Raw genomic sequence first — 17,976 nt, forward strand, 5'->3', positions numbered from 1 at the left:
TATGAAGCAATGCACACAAGCTTCTTTATTGTAGGCAGCTTAGACTGTTGATATGCACCAAACCCACTTATATATACTCAAAACGGTGGGGCAACAAAATATGTGATGGTCCTTTGACCTTCTGAAATAATTTACTTAAATATACATTACGGCCAGCTTTAAGGGACAACACTAAGAATAACAGAGTGCTTCCTGGGCGGTTATGAAAACTCACCATTCCTATTACACAATCTATGGATATACATCTAGAAAAATAAGCTGTGTTAACTAAGCATTAGTCATTTGTGATCTTAAAAATCCTCTTTTAACAAAGTGTAATATACATGCAGAAAAATACACGTATTTTTAAGTACACAGCTCAGAACACACTCAAGATAATCAGCACCCAAATTAAAGAATTTATGACCAGAATCAGATACATAACTGTCTAAGCGCTGGCTACAACTAAATGCTGTACTGTCTAGCTGCATTAGAGTTCTGTCTGTCACGCTTCTCGCAGAATCACTGCCGTGGGGACTGTAGCTCACGGGGTCCCCTCGTCTGGTGGGACCTGCAGTGGGATGTGAGCTTACTCGTCCCACTACACATTCAACCCACAGTTCTCGTCCCACTGCAGGTCTGGGCACTTTCATACACACAGCGCCTTGGCCTGGTTTGAGTTAAAGGTTACACACGTCAAGTGCCAGCTTCCCCACGAGTCATCATCCAGCAATTACACGCATGCTAGAGTTCCTCCGGTTGGGTTCGTCTTGTCAAAGTGTTTTTCATAAACTTCGGTATTTCAGAGGGTGGGTTTTAAACCAGCATGTCCCCGATTACTAAACCCTTTGCATCCTCGTTGCCTATATATGGACCACTGCTGTGAAGTGGGCGACCTAATCTGTTACTCATCTCCCCACTTGCTGGCTTGGAGGTGTTCTTTATATATTTCACGTCAAGCACCAGAAGACGATGAATTGCAGGCCAGACGGACCACTCTGTGCTTGTGACTGAAGGTCGAATGGGAAATATCCGTGGACATCTGTGTGTGACTGCTTTACTGCAGTGCTGGGCAGCTGGGACAGGACAAAGGCCCAAATAGTTACCGACATAGCTTGGCAATGCCTTTTCTGCACTCAAATACATCAACTGCAAATAGCCTCAGCTCCTCCTGGTTAACTACTGACTTTTAAATAGACCTATAAATGTGCATGCATGGCTATGCCAAGGCCCCCTGCCATTGGTAAACGAATGCCTGATGTTTGCACCGCTTTTTGTGTCTAGCTTATGTGGGAGGCTTGGGAATTGAACCCAGGCTTGAGGGATTTGGGAGCAAGCACCTTGAACTGCTTAGCCATCATTTTATTTTTGTTTTTTGAGGTAGGGTCTCACTCTAGCCCAGGCTGACCTGGAATTCACTATGGAGTCTTTGGGTGGTCTTGAACTCTTGGTGATCCTCCTACCTCTGCCTCCCAAGTGCTGGGATTAAAGGCGTGCACCACCACGCTTGGCCCGTGCCTAGCCATCTTCTCATTGTGTGCCCTCCCCCACTTCTTAAATGGTGCCTGATAAACAGCAGTGCATCAAGTTAGTACAGCCAAGAAGTTTCCTGTCACACAGAAATTGAGAAAACTTGGTTTGCACTGAGGTTTTAAATCTGTGCTTCACATAACACCTCATATTTAGATATGCAATCCATCTAGTTAACTTACACAATTGGCTCAGCAGTGATTATTTCTGGGATCTCTGTAGGTGTTTCACTGGCCAATTATATCATTGTGCCGTAATTTGCAGTTTTACCACAGGCCCTGCTATCTTGAGCTATAAATCGTTATCATTTTTCTTAACAGTCTCACTCTTTCATCCGGTGGATTCATGCCAATCCTCCTGCCTCTGCCTCCCAAGTGCTAGGGTCAGACGTGAGTTGCCATAATGCAATTCCGTTTTACAAACTGGTACAATCACCAAGCTTTTGAGTGTGTACAGAAACTTTAGAATTAGTTGCTAATTTCCATTACAGAATTTGCTAGAAATTTAAGACTGCGTTGCATAGGAGTTAAGAGAAAGTGACTTCCTTTTGGATCCCAGCATGTCCTCTACCAGGTATCTTGAACTTCACAGACAAGATATATCCACCTCAATGTGTTATGCTTATTTTTAAAGTTCTCGAAAACACATCATGTTCTTCCTTAGACCCTTGAAGATGTTTTGCAATGACAGCTTTTAAAGTGTCCATTTTTCTAGGCTTTTTGCTGAACACGCTTTTCCCAATTCTTATGCATTTCCTCTTTTCCTTATTTTCATTGGAAGTATATGATGATGTTGCATGAAGTTAGTGATAGTGGCTATTATCTTTTGATTGTAAGAATCCTTCCAAAATTGCTCCATTCTGTATGCTGCTGGTTGTAGTTTGTTACCCTTTATCCAACCAAGGAAGTTCATCTCCATAGTTTGCCAAGCTTACCTACAGAAACCAATTTAACCCCATTTTCTGTATAAATACCTATCTTTATGTGATCAAATGTGACTTTTGAGTATTTATCTCCCTGCATTCTTGGAGTAGGACTCATTCGGCTGCCATTTTACAGAACAAATCCAGCTGTTTGGTCTGGCCAGGACTGTTGATGCCCAGCCAGTCCTTATGTCACAGTGCTCCTCAACTGCACCCTCACTTTCTGCAGTTTATCTGGGTGTCAGTCATGGCCCAGACACACCTGACAGAAAATTTCAGAAGAAAACAAGTCATAGATTGTCCACTGTGCAGTGCTGGGAATCAAGCCCAGCACCACAGACTTGCTAGGCCAGTGCTTTACCACTAAGGCCTCAGTTAATGTCGTCAGTCGCACATCAGATTGCACAGTGCAGCTGCAATCCCACCTTGGATGTGCAGCATCTTTGTTGAGTGCGCCCAGGGCACGCACAGCCTGCCTGCCCTCAGCAGCTACCTCAGTTATCATATGGAGTGTTAACCTACAGGCCAGAACTATACAATTGCAGGAATCCACTGGGGTCTTATAACCTATCCCCTGTGGAGAACAAGGAGCTGCTGTTTTGACAAACAGAATGAAATTATCATTGGTGTTTAAACTACCTAGGATTCACTGTACATGAAGAAATGGTAGGTAGCCAAATTCTGCCAGCAAGGCATGATGGGAGGAAGGATATTATGTCAATCAAGCAGCTAGTGACAAGACACCTACTTCGTGACTAAGGGGCAATAAATGAAAGTGATGTGACAAGTTCAGGTAAATTTCTGAATGATATTAACCAGTGCTCTGCACACACAATCTGTGGGATGGGAAACTGGGATGTAAGAGAGCTGTGGAGCTCCACAAAGAACATGAGTGGGGCAGTCCACCTTCTTTCACTGAAGGGACTTACGCCTTAATTTCAAATCATGTCTGCACAGTTTATCAAAATAGTACTTTATCATATGCACTTGAAAATTTTACCAAAAAAAAAAAAAAAACCCACTCTTCACTGATGAGGCAGTTACACACACAGAAAACAATCCATTTGTAAAATCCTCTAAATAGAAAACCATGTACTTTCCCATTTTACAACACATTTAACTAACAATGTACCTTGTGTGTACATTTTGCTATTCTTATACTCAAGAGAGAATCGTGTTTTTTTCACAAATTATTCAAATCCAAAATTGGAAAAAATTGCATAGAATTACTATTAGATGGCATTTCTAAAACATGAAAAAATGCCACATATTTATGCAATGCTTCTGTTCTTGATTCTAAAACTTCATGTAATGAAGATCCAGAACCGATAGCTTCTTGCATTTTTCCCCCCCAAGGTAGGGTCTTACTCTAGCTCAGGCTGACCTGGAATTCACTATGCAGTCTCAGGGAGGCCTCGAACTCTTGGTGATCCTCCTACCTCTGCCTCCCGAGTGCTGGGATTAAAGGCCACCATGCCCAGCTAGCTTCTTGAGATTTTATAAATGCTTTACTTCAGAAATATGGCTTTTAGCTTAACATTTTTTAAAGATGTGTTACACATTCATCTTGAGATTTCTTAGCATGATTCCCTGATATGTAAATACAATTTGAATCCAAAATAAATATTAAACACTTATGTATGGGTATCTAGCCATGCATTGCATGGACCTGAAGGGTTTGCTTCTGGATGCACTCTTAGAGATTCAACATTGAAAACTGCCATAAACAGAGCTCATGTCTTAGTGCTTCTGCCGACTGAGGAATTCACATGCTTAGATGAAGAATCACTGGGATGTAGTCCAATGGTAAGTGTTGGGCCTCGCAAATGCAAAGCCCTACCTTCAACCCCAAGCACCACAAAAAATTAAAACTAAAAATAAAAAAAATTAAAAATGAATATTGGACTTGCCAAATTGTCACCAGTTTTCTATAAACTGAGACCTCAGAGATTTTCCACACTGCGTACATTTGCATTGCCTCTCTTATGAATTCTCTGATGGCTATTGAAGGCTGATCTGTGGTGGAATTTTTTCCCACACTCATTACATTCGTAAGGTTTCTCTCCTGAATGAGTTCTGTAATGCACAGTGAGGTATGACTTCTGAGAAAAGACTTTCCCACACTCATTACATTCGTAGGGTTTCTCTCCTGAATGGCTTCTGTAGTGTACAGTGAGGTTGGACATCCGGGAGAAGACTTTCCCACACTTGCTACATTCATAGGGCTTCTCTCCTGAATGAATCCGATGATGAATAGTGAGATATGACTTCTGAGAGAAGAACTTTCCACATTCAAAGCATTCATAGGGCTTCTCGCCTGTGTGCACCCTTTGATGTCTAAAGAGGGATGAATTATGGGCAAAGGTTTTCCCACATTCATTACACCCAAAGGGTTTATCTTCTGAGTGACTTCTGTAATGTACAGTATAGAATGACAAGTCAGAGAATGACTTTCCACATATATTACATTCGTAAGTTTTTTCCCCTTCTGGAAGGGGCTGGTGTTCACTGAAGGCTGAATTCTCAAGGAAGGTTTTCCCACACTCATTACATTCATAGGGTTTCTCTTCGGCATCGCTTGTATGGTCAGGGAGATAGGGAAGCTGGGAGAACTTTCCACATTCACTACACTCTTGAAGCGTCTCCTCTGCATGTACCTTCCGATGCCTAATGAAGGCTGAGTTTAAATTGAAGGTTTTGCCACATTCAGTGCATTCGTAGGGCTTCTCTTCTAAATGACTTCTATAATGTATCGTGAGGTATGACACCCGAGAAAAGAATTTCCCACACTCACTACACTGATAGGGCTTCTCTCCTGTGTGTGTTCTCTGGTGTGTAATAAGGGTGGATTTTCGGTAGTAGGACTTCCCACACTCAGTACATTGGTGAAGTTTCTCTCCTGTGTGAGTTCTTTGATGGTCACTGAGGGCTGACCTGCGGGAAAAAGACTTCCCACATTCATTGCATGGATAGGGTCTCTCCCCTGAATGATTTCTCTGGTGTAGGGTGAGATGTGTCTTTTGGCAGAAGGTTTTCCCACACTCACTACATTCATAGGGCTTCTCTCCTGAGTGAGTTCTCAGATGCTGAGTGAGGTGTAACTTTTGACAGAAGGTTTTCTCACACTCATTACACTTATAGGGTTTCTCCTCTAAGTGAGACCTCCGATGTACAGTGAGAGTTCCCTTTTGACTGAAAGACTTCCCACACACATTACATTCATAAGGCTTCTCTCCTGTGTGAGCTCGCTGATGAATGATGAATTTGGACTTTTTATAGAAGGATTTCCCACATTCTGTGCATTCAAAGGGCTTCATTTCCATTTGTGAGCTCTGAAATGCATCAAAATCTGATATCTGGATGAAGTCTGGTCCAGAGTCATTCCACTCGTAGGGTTCCTCACTCATGTAAGCCCTCTCATGAGTAATGAAGACGGCTTCATCATCTAAGGCATCCATGCACTCACACTCAAAAGGTTTCTCCAAAATGTTCATTTTCTGCAGAATAGTTTCATCACTTTGAGAACAGACATCTTCATTTTCGTTATACTCACAGGGTTTCTCTCCATATGTTTTGCCACACTCTATACACTCACTGAGTTTCCTTCTTGTATAGCTTCCATCGCTACTAATCAATTCTGAAATGGATTGCAAACTCTTGCCACAGGGGACACAGCTGTGTGCTTTCATGCTTGAAGAAACAAGGTGTGGACCCACACTGAACACTCCATCACACCCTCTCTCTGCTGGTTGGCTGCTGACATCATCAAGTTCCCTTGAAGGTTTGTCTTTATTTTCCTGGATTCTCTCTTTCAGGTCATCAACTGGCCAGATTTCTGAAAACGAGTAACAAATCCTGTCAATGTGAACACTTGACATACAGAAGGTAGCAGTGCCTAAGTGTCTGGTTTATGTGCTGGGTCGAGTGTTAGAGCCAATCTCTAAGAATAAAAATCATTAGGAAGGGCTGAGGGGAATACTCAGCTGGTAAGAGTGCTTGCCTAGCATTCAGGAAGCCCTGGGCTCCATCCCCAATACCATATAATCCAGGTGTGGTAGTGTGTGTGTGTGTGTGTGTGTGTGTGTGTGTGTGTGTATGTATATGTTATATATACATATTTTATTTATAAGCGGGGGGGGGAGAAAGGAGAGATTGGGTGTGACAGGGTCTCCTGCCATTGCAAACAAACTCCAGATGCATGCTCTACTTTGTGCACCTGCTTTACATGTATACTGAGGACTCAAACCTGGTTTGCAAGCAAGTGCCATTAACCACTGAACATCTCTCCAGCCCTAGGTCTTTTTTGACTTGTAATACAGAATATACACATACACATGGGGTGGTGGAATAGGACTCATTGCATGTAAAACTGAATAAATTTACACTGACTATAAGTGTACTAGTTACAAATATTATCTTTGAAACTTCGACAGAAAAGTGAAACAAACCCAAGAAATGATGATGTACCAAATGAATAGTCACTTGAGGTGTGAGACCCAGCCATATGTTGGAGGATTTGGAGCAAAGAGCACCCGAGGGAGGACAATTATTGGGGTGTATGCAAAGGGAGTGTTCCTGTGAGGGTTACACTCAGGAGAAACACACTACTACACATATCAAAGGGTGCTATACCACCACAGAACAGAATGACTACTGCCACAGACACCTGATATCTGTCTGTCTGAAATGAAGTCTTTACTAAATAGCCCAGGCTGGCCTTGAACTCTCAGGAGTGCTTGGACCTCATGTGGGAGTCACCATGCTCCTCTGCCTTTCTTCCCTGCACTTAAGTCAATTTTTAAAAATATTTTATTTATTTGTTTGACAGAGATAGAGATAGAGAGAGAAAGAAAGAAAATGGGCTGCCAGGGCCTTCAGCCACTGCAAATGAACTCCAGATGCGTGTCCCCCTCCCCCTCTGTGTATCTGGTTTATGTGGATACCGGGGAATTGAACCTGGGTCCTTAGGCCTCATAGACAAATGCCTTAACTGCTAGGCCACCTCTCCAGCCCCTAAGTCAAATATTTTAAAAGCTCCAACTTCCTCCCATTTAGAGAGAAAGCCCCACACCAGAGCTGAACAGCTCATGACACAGCAAAAGCTAACTATATTTAGCCATTAATTTTCTTTCAGTTTGCTGACCTCTTATCTCCCCATACCAGTTATGTCCTCACCATAGCATTTTCTCTTAATCCTGAATACAAACACATTGCATCCCAAGTTCCCAAACCACCCCTAGGATGACTGCTTTTTACAATTTCACATTTACCCATGTACCTGTACAGTTCTGAGAGGGGACATCACCTTCCGCTGTCCATGGCTCTTCTCCCTGCTCCAATTTAATGATGACAGTTGGTTTTGTAACATCAAACCCTGTTAACAAGAAATGGATAAGGGGGATGAACTAATTGGCTGGCTTTGGAATGTGCTGCAACAGGATGTGGCCACACAGAGCTGTGGGTTGTTTTTTTTTTAAGTCTCTGTGTGTGCATGTGGGCATGCATGCATGTATGTGCCATGGTCAGAGGACCACCTCTGTGTTGGTGCCACCTTCCACCTTTCTTGAGGCAGAGTCTCTTGCTGTTCACCACTGTAAAAGGTGGCTGGTCCACAAGCTCCTGGGGTTCTCCTGTCCCTACCTCCCATTTGTTGCAGGAGTGCTAGCACGACGGATGGGAGCTACTCCACCTGGCTTTACGTGGGTTCTGGGAACCGGAACTCTGTTCCTTGTGCTTGTGTGGCCAGAGCTTAGCCCAGGGAACCGTCTCCCACTCCAAGGGGATGGCTTTTTAATCGAACTGAAAGTAAAACCTTTTAGGACTAAAAACACAGCTGAGAGATGAGAGGAGAGAGACAGTGTGTGAGAGAGAAAGCAGTAAGTTTACTTAACATTCAGGAGGTTCTGAGCTTGATACTCAGGACCATAAAAAAAAGTACTAAATTTCAGTGGAGAAGTAAAGACACATCAAATATTTGCCCAAAGACACTACACTAACAAGGGTCTTTTTCACTTGTTCCTTCAAACTCAAGGACAAATCATCACATGTATAGTGTTCAGGCAGCCAGCAGTCAGTCCTCACCCACGGAGACGAGGTTGCTGTAGGTCTCCAGCATCACGTCCCTGTACGTTGTCTTCTCCTCAGAGTCCAGCTGCTGCCACTCCTCCTGGGTGAAGGCCACAGCCACATCCTTGAATGACACTGGGCCCTGCAATGGCATTGTGTTCAGGGTTAGGTAAAAAAGAAAAGGTCCATGGCCAAGAAACTTCCCAAGCTTACTGGCAGTTAACTATGAACTCTGCATACTTAGTTACGTAACAGACTTCAGAAGGAAAACAAACATATGAGAAACAATAATAAACTCAAACCCCAACACAGGTCTCACTTTATCACTGGACTATGTGATGAGGGGTGGAGGCTGTAAGATGGGTAAAATATCAGATTTTTTCAGCCTGATGAAAGACACAAAAACAACACATGCACTGTGTTCTGTGTCACCGTCGTCTCAACTCTTCCTGAAGCACACACAGCTCAGGACCTGCCAGTTTCCTTCACATGCCTACCTGCCGCTCTTGCCCAGCTTGGGCTCTTTGATTTTTGCCTCTTTTATCCACATAGCCAGCTACCTCTGGCATCTACATGGCTTAGCCCTTTTTTATCTTCATTTAAGTTTCACCACCAACATTGTAAGCACTTCATTCCTACAGCAGGAATTTTTTTGTTTGTTTGTTTGAAATAGGGTCTCACTCAAGCCCAGGCTGACTTGCAATTCACTATGTACTCTCAGGGTGGCCTAAACTCACAATGATCCTCCTACCTCTGCCTCCCAAGTGCTGGACTCCCAAGTGCATGTGCCACCACACCCAATTGCAGTATGTATTTTTACTGCAACAATACCCAAATGTGTTACTGGAATATGCACACAATACAAGGAGAGGTTACTGGCGTATATGCACAGGGTAAGGAGAGGCTAAAACAACTATAACTTTATTTTTGGAGCATCACACAAATGAGGAGAGGTTAAGAAATGACTATAGAGCTGGAGAGATGGATTAGCAATTAAGGTGTTGGCATGAGAAGCCTAAGAACCCATGTTTGAGTCCACAGATCCCATATAAGCCAGATGCAATAAGGTGAAGCAAGCACAAGGCTGTATATGCCCACAAGAAGTTCTATTACAATATCTTAGGCCCTGACACAGCAATTTTCTCGCACCCCCCCCCCCAAAAAGGAACAAAAACAATGACTATAGGCCGGGCATGGTGGCACACACCTTTAATCCTAGCACTTGGCAGACAGAGGTAGGAGGACTGCTGTGAGTTCAAGGCCACCCTGAGATTATAGAGTGAATTCCAGGTCAGTGTGGGCTAGAGAGACCCTACCTCAAAAAAAAAAAAAAAAAAAAAGGAACGATGGATGGACAGATGGACGAACTAACTTCACACTTAGATTCACAGATCCAGCAGTCTAAAGCCATTAAAGATGAGCTCTGGACTGGGGTGAAGTGCTCAGCATTTAAAGGCTCTAAACTGCTGTAGCAATGACTACCTTGTTGCTGGGACAAAGTACCTAACCAAAAGCAGCTTATGTGAGGAAAACATTTATTCTGGCTTACAATTTTATGTGGAAGTTACAATAAGGAACAGGAAAAACCTGGCAGACAGTCTATCAGGACATCACATCTCCCTCCCTAATAAACCTTAAGGTCTATCCCGCAGTGACACACCTTTTCCAGCAAGGCTTCACCTCCCAAAGATCAGCTTGGGACCAAGTATGCAAAACACATGAGGTTATGTGGGGGCATTTTACATTTAAGCCACCACAGGTGCAAAGCCAAACAACTCAGGTTGTATTCCCCAGTACCCATGTCAAGCCAGATGCACAAGGTGGCACATGTGTCTGGAGCTTGTTTGCAGTGGATGGAGGCCCTGGCGTGGCCATTCTCTCTGTCTCCCTCCTTTCTCTGCTTACAAATAAAAACATTAAAAAGACTGAGTGGATTTAAAAAAAAAAAAATCTAAATTGAACTTCTATAGGTAAAAAGAAGCCTGTTGTGGGAGCATAGGCCTATAATCCCAGACACTAAGGAGCCTGAGGATGAGGATCCCATGTTCAAGGACACCTGGCAACTTAAGTAAGATCCTGTCTCAAGCTAAAACGTAAAAATAACAAGGGCTATAAGTGTAGCTTGGTGGAGGGGCTTGCCTAGCATGGATAATGCACTGGGTCCATCAATCCTCTGCAACAGCAAAGAAAACTAGTAATGAAGATGAAGACACAGCAAGTTCAGCTTCACAAAATGAAACTGGCAGAAAAATAATCAAAACAAAATGAGCCTCTGTAATCTGCAAGATGACTCCAGGCAGCTTGGTATACAAGTAAAACACAAACAATCAAAAAAATTAAAGAACATCTGGGGGTGAAGGTGTTTCAAGAAATAATGGTCAAAATTTCTCCAAGTTCATAAAAACCATATACTCAAGATCCAAGAAATTCAATGATTGTCAAACACAGACATATGAAAAAAATGATACCATGGCATAGCACAATAAAACAGCCCCAGAGAGGTAATATGATGGAGAATGGAATTTCAAATGGGAAAGTGTGGGGGTGGGGAGGGAGGGAATTACCATGGGATATATTTTGTAATCATGGAAAATGTTAATAAAAATTTAAAAAAAAAAAAAAAAAACAGCCCCAGAAAAAAAAAAAAAAAGTTAGGAAGGGGCAGCTGGAGAGAGAACTCAGCCAGTAAAGTGCTTGTCTTGCAAACATGGGACTTGAGCTTGGTTCCCAGAATCCACCAACAATGCTGGGTGTGGAGGGACATGCCTGCAATCCCAGTGCTGGGGAGGAAGAGACAAGAGGATCATTGGAGGTCACTAACCAGTCAGTCCAACCTAATTGGTGAGCTACACAGGCCACTAAGAGACCATGTCTTAAAAAGAGGTGGATGGGACTGGAGAGATGGCTTAGTGGTTAAGGCACTTGCCTGCAAAACCTAATGACCCAGCCAGATGCACAAGCTGGCACATGCGTCTTATTGAGTTTGTTTGCAGTGGCTGGAGGCCCTGGTGTGCCCATTCTCTCCTTATCTCTCTCTCAAATATTTTTTTTTTTTCTTAAAAGAGATGGATGGCATTACTAATGAACAATGCCTGAAGTTATTTTCTGGCCTCCACAAGACAAATGCACATATGCTCACAAGCATATGCACATGCATGGACAACACAAAACACAAAAGAAAAATTCATCTACTTGGCTCACAATGTCCTGGTCCATAGGAAAACCATATGCACTGAGTTCACATTGGAGAAGACACTGACCTCAACAATTCAGCGGTTGTTTTAGGAAAGAGATCCAGTTATACCAACTTGAGCGAAGAAGAATTCCAAGTCTAGTAAAACCTTTAAAATCCACAGGTAACATAAATGGCTTCTTTTAATAATATATGTAGCAGATGATGTAGTGAATAGTCTCCCTTTTCCTATTAACTGTCACAAACAGCCTCAGGGTAGGCTTAACTTAACTAGTTCTAAATTGTCACACAAAAATCCACATCGACAATCCGATGCTCTAGCCATATTTAACACAATAATCTGACTCATCTATATGTATATTACCATCCTGAAAACAGATCACTGCCAGCCTCCTCAAATGCATCAAATACACAGGTGAGTGGGAGAAAATATATAGAAAAAGGAACACTCACCTGTGACTGGCTCATTTTCTGATGCCTTAGGAAAGTGTAGATACGGCTGATGGAGGACCTACGGGAGAAGACAGGGATCACTGAAGTCAAGCTAAAATTATCTGGCCTGCACAGTGTCCATCTCCTGCAGAGAAGCACCCATGCAAGCAATCAGGAGAACACGGGTGACAGACAGGAAGCACACACCCCTCTCCTGCAGAGAAGCGCCCATGCAAGCACCCCTGTGTACAATCAGGAGAACACGGGAGACAGACAGGAAGCACACACCCCTCTCCTGCAGAGAAGAGCCCATGCGAGCACCCCTGTGTACAATCAGGAGAACACGGGAGACAGACAGGAAGCACACACCCCTCTCCTGCAGAGAAGCGCCCATGCGAACACCCCTGTGTACAATCAGGAGAACACGGGTGACAGACAGGAAGCACACACCCCTCTCCTGCAGAGAGGCGCCCATGCGAGCACCCCTGTGTACAATCAGGAGAACACGGGTGACAGACAGGAAGCACACACCCCTCTCCTGCAGAGAAGCGCCCATGCGAGCACCCTGTGTACAATCAGGAGAACACGGGAGACAGACAGGAAGCACACACCCCTCTTCTGCAGAGAAGCGCCCATGCGAGCACCCTGTGTACAATCAGGAGAACACGGGTGACAGACAGGAAGCACACACCCCTCTCCTGCAGAGAAGCGACATGCGAGCACCCTGTGTACAATCAGGAGTACACGGAGACAGACAGGAAGCACACACCCCTCTCCTGCAGAGAAGCGCCCATGCGAGCACCCCTGTGTACAATCAGGAGAACACGGAGACAGACAGGAAGCACACACCCCTCTCCTGCAGAGAAGCGCCCATGCGAGCACCCCTGTGTACAATCAGGAGAACACGGGTGACAGACAGGAAGCACACACCCCTCTCCTGCAGAGAAGCGACATGCGAGCACCCTGTGTACAATCAGGAGTACACGGAGACAGACAGGAAGCACACACCCCTCTCCTGCAGAGAAGCACCCATGTGAGCACCCCTGTGTACAATCAGGAGAACATGGGTGACAGACAGGAAGCACACGCCCCTCTCCTGCAGAGAAGCGCCCATGCGAGCACCCTGTGTACAATCAGGAGAACACGGGAGACAGACAGGAAGCACATGCCCATCTCCTGCAGAGTAGCAACATGCAAGTGCCCCTCTGTGCAATCAGAAGTACACAGGTGCCAAGACAGGAAGCACACACCTAACTCCTACACCGTCAAGTGGTAACGAGACAGGTGAGACTTTCAGTGAGGATCATAAACATGTTTCTAGTTCCAAATATGCTTGTTAGCATTAAATGTAATGCACAAAAATACCTGAAAAAAGCTACTTGAGATTTCTATCAATTTTTTTCTTCAAAAACTTTTCCAGGCTGAAGAGATGGCTTAGTGGTTAAGGTGCTTGCCTGCAAAGCCTAAGGACCCATCCATGTTCAACTCTCCAGTGGCGTGGTGACACATGCCTTTAATCCCAGCACTCAGGAGGCAGAGGTAGGAGCAAAACCCTACCTCGGAAAAACCAAAAATAAACAAACTAACAACAACAACAACAACAAAACCCCACCTATTTCCTTACAATGTTTTTTTTTTTGTTGTTTTTCAAGGTAAAGTCTCCCTATAGCCCAGGCTGACCTGAGAGATTCAGTATGTCGTCTCAGGGTGGCCTCGAACTCACAAGAGATCATCCTACCTCTGCCTCCTGAGTGCTAGTATTAAAGATATACACCACCATCACAGGATTTTTTTTGGGGGGGGGGTTTGTTTTTGAGGTAGGGTCTCGCTCTAGCCCAGGCTGACCTGTACTTCACTATGCAGTCTCAGGGCCATAACAGGTTTTTACAATGTTTTCATATTATCTATTAAAATTGTTTAAAATCATAGGCCACAGGACTTAAGAATCTGAGCTCTCAAAAGTTGGATTAAGGCTGGGTTTGACACACCTGTAACCCCAGCAATCCAGAGATTTAGGCAGGAGAATGGCTTAGTTCCAGAACACCACAGGCAACAAGTGATCTGTATTTCAAGATAAATAGGCAATAAAAGGGAGCGGAAATTATCCAACTAAACTTAGTTACTGCAGTCCCCAAAGAACACACACACACAAATCCTGGAACACAACGCTCTGGGAGATTATTTATTTAAATATTTTATTTATTTGAAAGAGAGGCAGAGAGAGGGAAGAGGGAGGGAGAGAATGGGTGCACCAGAGTCTTTAGCCACTGCAAAGGAACTCCAGATGCATGCACCACTTTGCGCATCGGGCTTTACGTGGGTCCTGGGGAACTGAACCCACACCGTTAGACTTTGCAGGGCAAACGCCTTAACCGCTGAGCCATCTCTCCAGCCCCGATCTGGGACATTTATTCTTCTTAGCACTTCTACCAACAAACCCGCGACCTCGGTAAGAACCCCACCAGCACCGGCCCCAAATCTCCCTCCATCAGCCCCACCGGTAAGAGACTTTCCTGCCCTGCACCACACGAAGCGATGCTCCAGGAGGGCGCAGGCTGACAGGGGGAGGAGGAGGAAGAGGGCGTGTCAGGGAGGAGGGAGAGGAGGAGGGGAGGGGAGCAGGGCATGTCGAGGAGGAGGGGAAGGAGGACGACAGAGTGTTGGGGAGAAAGCGAGCCCGACGCTCCCGCCTCGCTCCCTCCTCGCCGGGGACACCCCCGCGCACACCGCGCCCGCGAGCCCACGGCCTGCCCCGCCGCTCCCGCTCCGGACGGTCTGCGGCCGGCCCCAGGGACCAGCGAGGCCCCGCACCCCTCCCGGGACCCCCGCCAGCCCGCCCGCTTCGGACTCACCGGCCCCGGGGCCTCCGCCGCCGTCCGAGCTCGAGCCTCCCCCGGCCCGCGCGGACCACGGTCGGCTTGGCCGGACGCTCGGGCCTCGACCCGCAGACCCCGACGCTCGCCCGCCGCAGGCCAAAGCCGGGAGCGAGGGCTGCGGCGACGCGAGAACCACCGGAAGCCTGGGCAGTGCGGCGGACGGGCGCATGCGCGAACACGCACACACGGCGAGGTGCGCAGGCGCGGCCAGTCCGCGTCCCACGGGTGGGCTCCCAGTCTAAGCGTGGCTAGGCCTAGGCACCGTCGCAAAAGTGTCTACCTCGCCTCAGGCGTTGCACTGAAAGCAAAGGCCTCCCCGAGCCCCGCCCTCACGTTCGCATTTGTCACCATTCCCTTGTAGCCTCAAGAAACGGACCAAAGGGATGTGTAGGCTCTAGTCCACTCCTTCCCTGAGAGTCTTAGAACGGTGATTCTGACAAACTGAAGGAAAGTGTGTGCGGTGCTCATTTAACCAGAATTCTAGAAATCTCCCTCAAATACAAGGTAAAAGAAATACCCAGCCATGCTTCCCAACAAAAAACGATAGCTTTTCGTTCGACACCAACCAACCAATGCATACAAACTCTAAAAACAGGGCCAGACAATACACACAGAAAGAAGGAAACAGATGAGATTTGATTTTTCAAAGGTTACATTTAGGATTAGGTAAATAATGTCATTTTTCAAAAATAAGTAAAGTCAATGATCTATCAATGTCATGTTGAAATAAGGCAACAGTGTTCTTGTCCTCTTGCTTCTTAAATGCCAGTGGAGACAAAATTAAAAACGAAATGCGCCCATTCAAAAATTTCTCTGCACAAATTCAGAAAAATGAAACACTTTCAACAGTTTCATCATAGAAGAAGCACCCAGCCACCCTGTGGTGCCCATGAGAGGCAAACCGCTGCACCCACTAACAACCCTGCAGTTACTGGATCCATGATGCCCATTACTCTCAGGATAAAGGGCGACTCCTCGGTGTAAGGACTGGACTGCAAGGCTGGCTGTCTGCACTTTCGCACATGCACATCCTGATTCGCCTAACAACTGAGGTGGCCCTCTGAGAACTGACACATCCTCCGTCAGAAAGACAAGCAAAAGGTCCCACGTTTTGATGACATTCAGGTAGTTATAGCTCAGCTCAACTGCCTGGACTGAATTTCCAAGGCGACAGGGAGACAAGGATATTCTTTTCTTTGAGGCTTATATTGCAAAGAGGCGATGCTCAACCCTTCCAGAAAAGCATTTCTAGCTTAAAATGCAAACAAAAAGCTTATATAATTTTCAAAAGGACTGATATACATACCAAAGGGAAACAGCAAGTGTCACTATTGTTGATTTTCTCAAGGAAATACTATTTAGTAAGGGGCGTGGCAGAGGAGAAAGGGTCTCTTCACCTTTTGGTAACAAGCAAAATTTAATGTTTTAATCTAATATCTCTTCACTGGGGATGAAATCCAGGGCTTCATGCATGCTAGGCAAGTGCTCTACTACTGAATTACATTTCCAGCCCAATGGTTTTTCAAACCATACAATGGAGGTCACAATGTCCAAGGAGATTGGTAAATATGGTACTTCAATGATAATGCTGAAGGGATAATAACCATCATATACAAAAATATTGAGAAGGGGGAGAGAATGGGTACACAAGGGCCTTCAGCTGCTGTGAACAAAATCCAGATGCACACGACCCCTTGTGCACATGTGTGACATTGTATGCTTGTGTCACTGTGCATCTGGCTTACATGGGATCTGAAGAATTGAGCATGAATCCTTAGGCTTTGCAGGCAAGCACTTTAACCGTTAACCCATCTCTCCAGTCCCCATTATATGTTTAAATGTAAACGTTCACTCTTGCAAGAATATATCACTTATAAATCCATTTACATGAAGATCACATACTAACCCAAAATCATTTATTTTATTTTTTATGTTTTTATTTATTTGCAGAGGGGAAAGGAGAGAGAGAAAGAGAGGAGGGAGAAAGAGAAAGAGAGAAAATGAGCATGCCAGGGTCTCTTGCCATTTTCACACAAAGTCCACATGCATGCACCACCTTGTGCATTTGGCTTTATATGGGTGCTGGGAAATCAAACCCAGGCCAGCAGTCTTTGCAAGCAAGTGCCTTTAACTGCTGAGCCATCTCCCCAGTCCCCAGAAGCATTTTAAAAGAAAACTACAAGGTAAAATTAAACACATATGCACTTCAAGATTAAAGAAAATTCAAATTCCACACAGTCCAACAGTACATCGTCTATGGGGATGAATGTGAAATTGAGTAGATACATTCTGAGGAAAAATGTGTGATGTTAGACAAATTAAATAATCTTTCTGTGCATCAATTTCCTTATCTGACCTTAGAGACTCCAGATTCTTGATCACAGCCAGGTATCATTCTCTCCAGACACAGTATCTGTTACTTCCACCTTTTTAGGTGGGTCACATTTCTGATTTTACTCCAGTACGTCTCTGAGGCAAACAGGCCTCCCATGACTACCCTTTCCAGAAGCCCAGAACACCAGGAACCCATGTTGGTTGCTACAGGAACATAGGACCTTGTCCAGGAACTGGAAAAGGGGCCCAAATGGCATCAGCTGTGAACCCAAGTCAGAATGAAGAAAGGAAAAGAAACCAGACACTGCTATAAGGGATTCCAGGGTGAGCTCTCACTGGGAGTGGAGAGAAGCCATCTTGGGAAGGTGACAGAGTGGGAAACCATGGGACTCCACAGGGAAGTCCAGGTTTCAGCTTGCAGCTGTCAACTATGACTGTGTGACTGGGGTGACTTTATGGGCCCAAGTTTACTTAACAAAAAGAGGAACTCAGTGTGAGGTCATTGTCATAATTCACAAAGCATCTTCTTCCTACAAGGATTGACATTGGTATAAAATGGAAAAGGGGGTTTTCAGGGACTGACTCCATGATCACAAAGCCAGCCAAGAAGTTGCACTTGAACTGAGAGGTGACAAGTGGAGATT

At 45.0% G+C, this 17,976-nt stretch overlaps 1 protein-coding gene across 2 annotated transcripts; it reads right to left on the minus strand.

Annotated features, from left to right (window-relative positions):
* On the minus strand, window positions 1-15,052 carry Rbak (RB associated KRAB zinc finger). Of its 2 annotated transcripts, none has more exons than XM_045142612.1 (5): window positions 14,975-15,052; window positions 12,144-12,201; window positions 8,513-8,639; window positions 7,737-7,805; window positions 1-6,266 (listed from the first exon to the last, which is right to left on the minus strand). In XM_045142612.1, exons 2-5 carry the CDS (start codon window positions 12,156-12,158, stop codon window positions 4,375-4,377), a joined length of 2,103 nt encoding a protein of 700 aa, XP_044998547.1. In that variant the 5' UTR covers window positions 12,159-12,201; window positions 14,975-15,052; the 3' UTR covers window positions 1-4,374. The 2 variants fall into 2 exon arrangements, with proteins under 2 accessions (XP_044998547.1, XP_044998546.1); XM_045142611.1 differs by having other exon boundaries at window positions 7,710-7,805.
* Between the last annotated feature and the right edge of the window lie 2,924 nt (window positions 15,053-17,976).

Source organism: Jaculus jaculus, chromosome 2, assembly GCF_020740685.1.
Source record: "Jaculus jaculus isolate mJacJac1 chromosome 2, mJacJac1.mat.Y.cur, whole genome shotgun sequence".
Taxonomy (NCBI): domain Eukaryota; kingdom Metazoa; phylum Chordata; class Mammalia; order Rodentia; family Dipodidae; genus Jaculus; species Jaculus jaculus.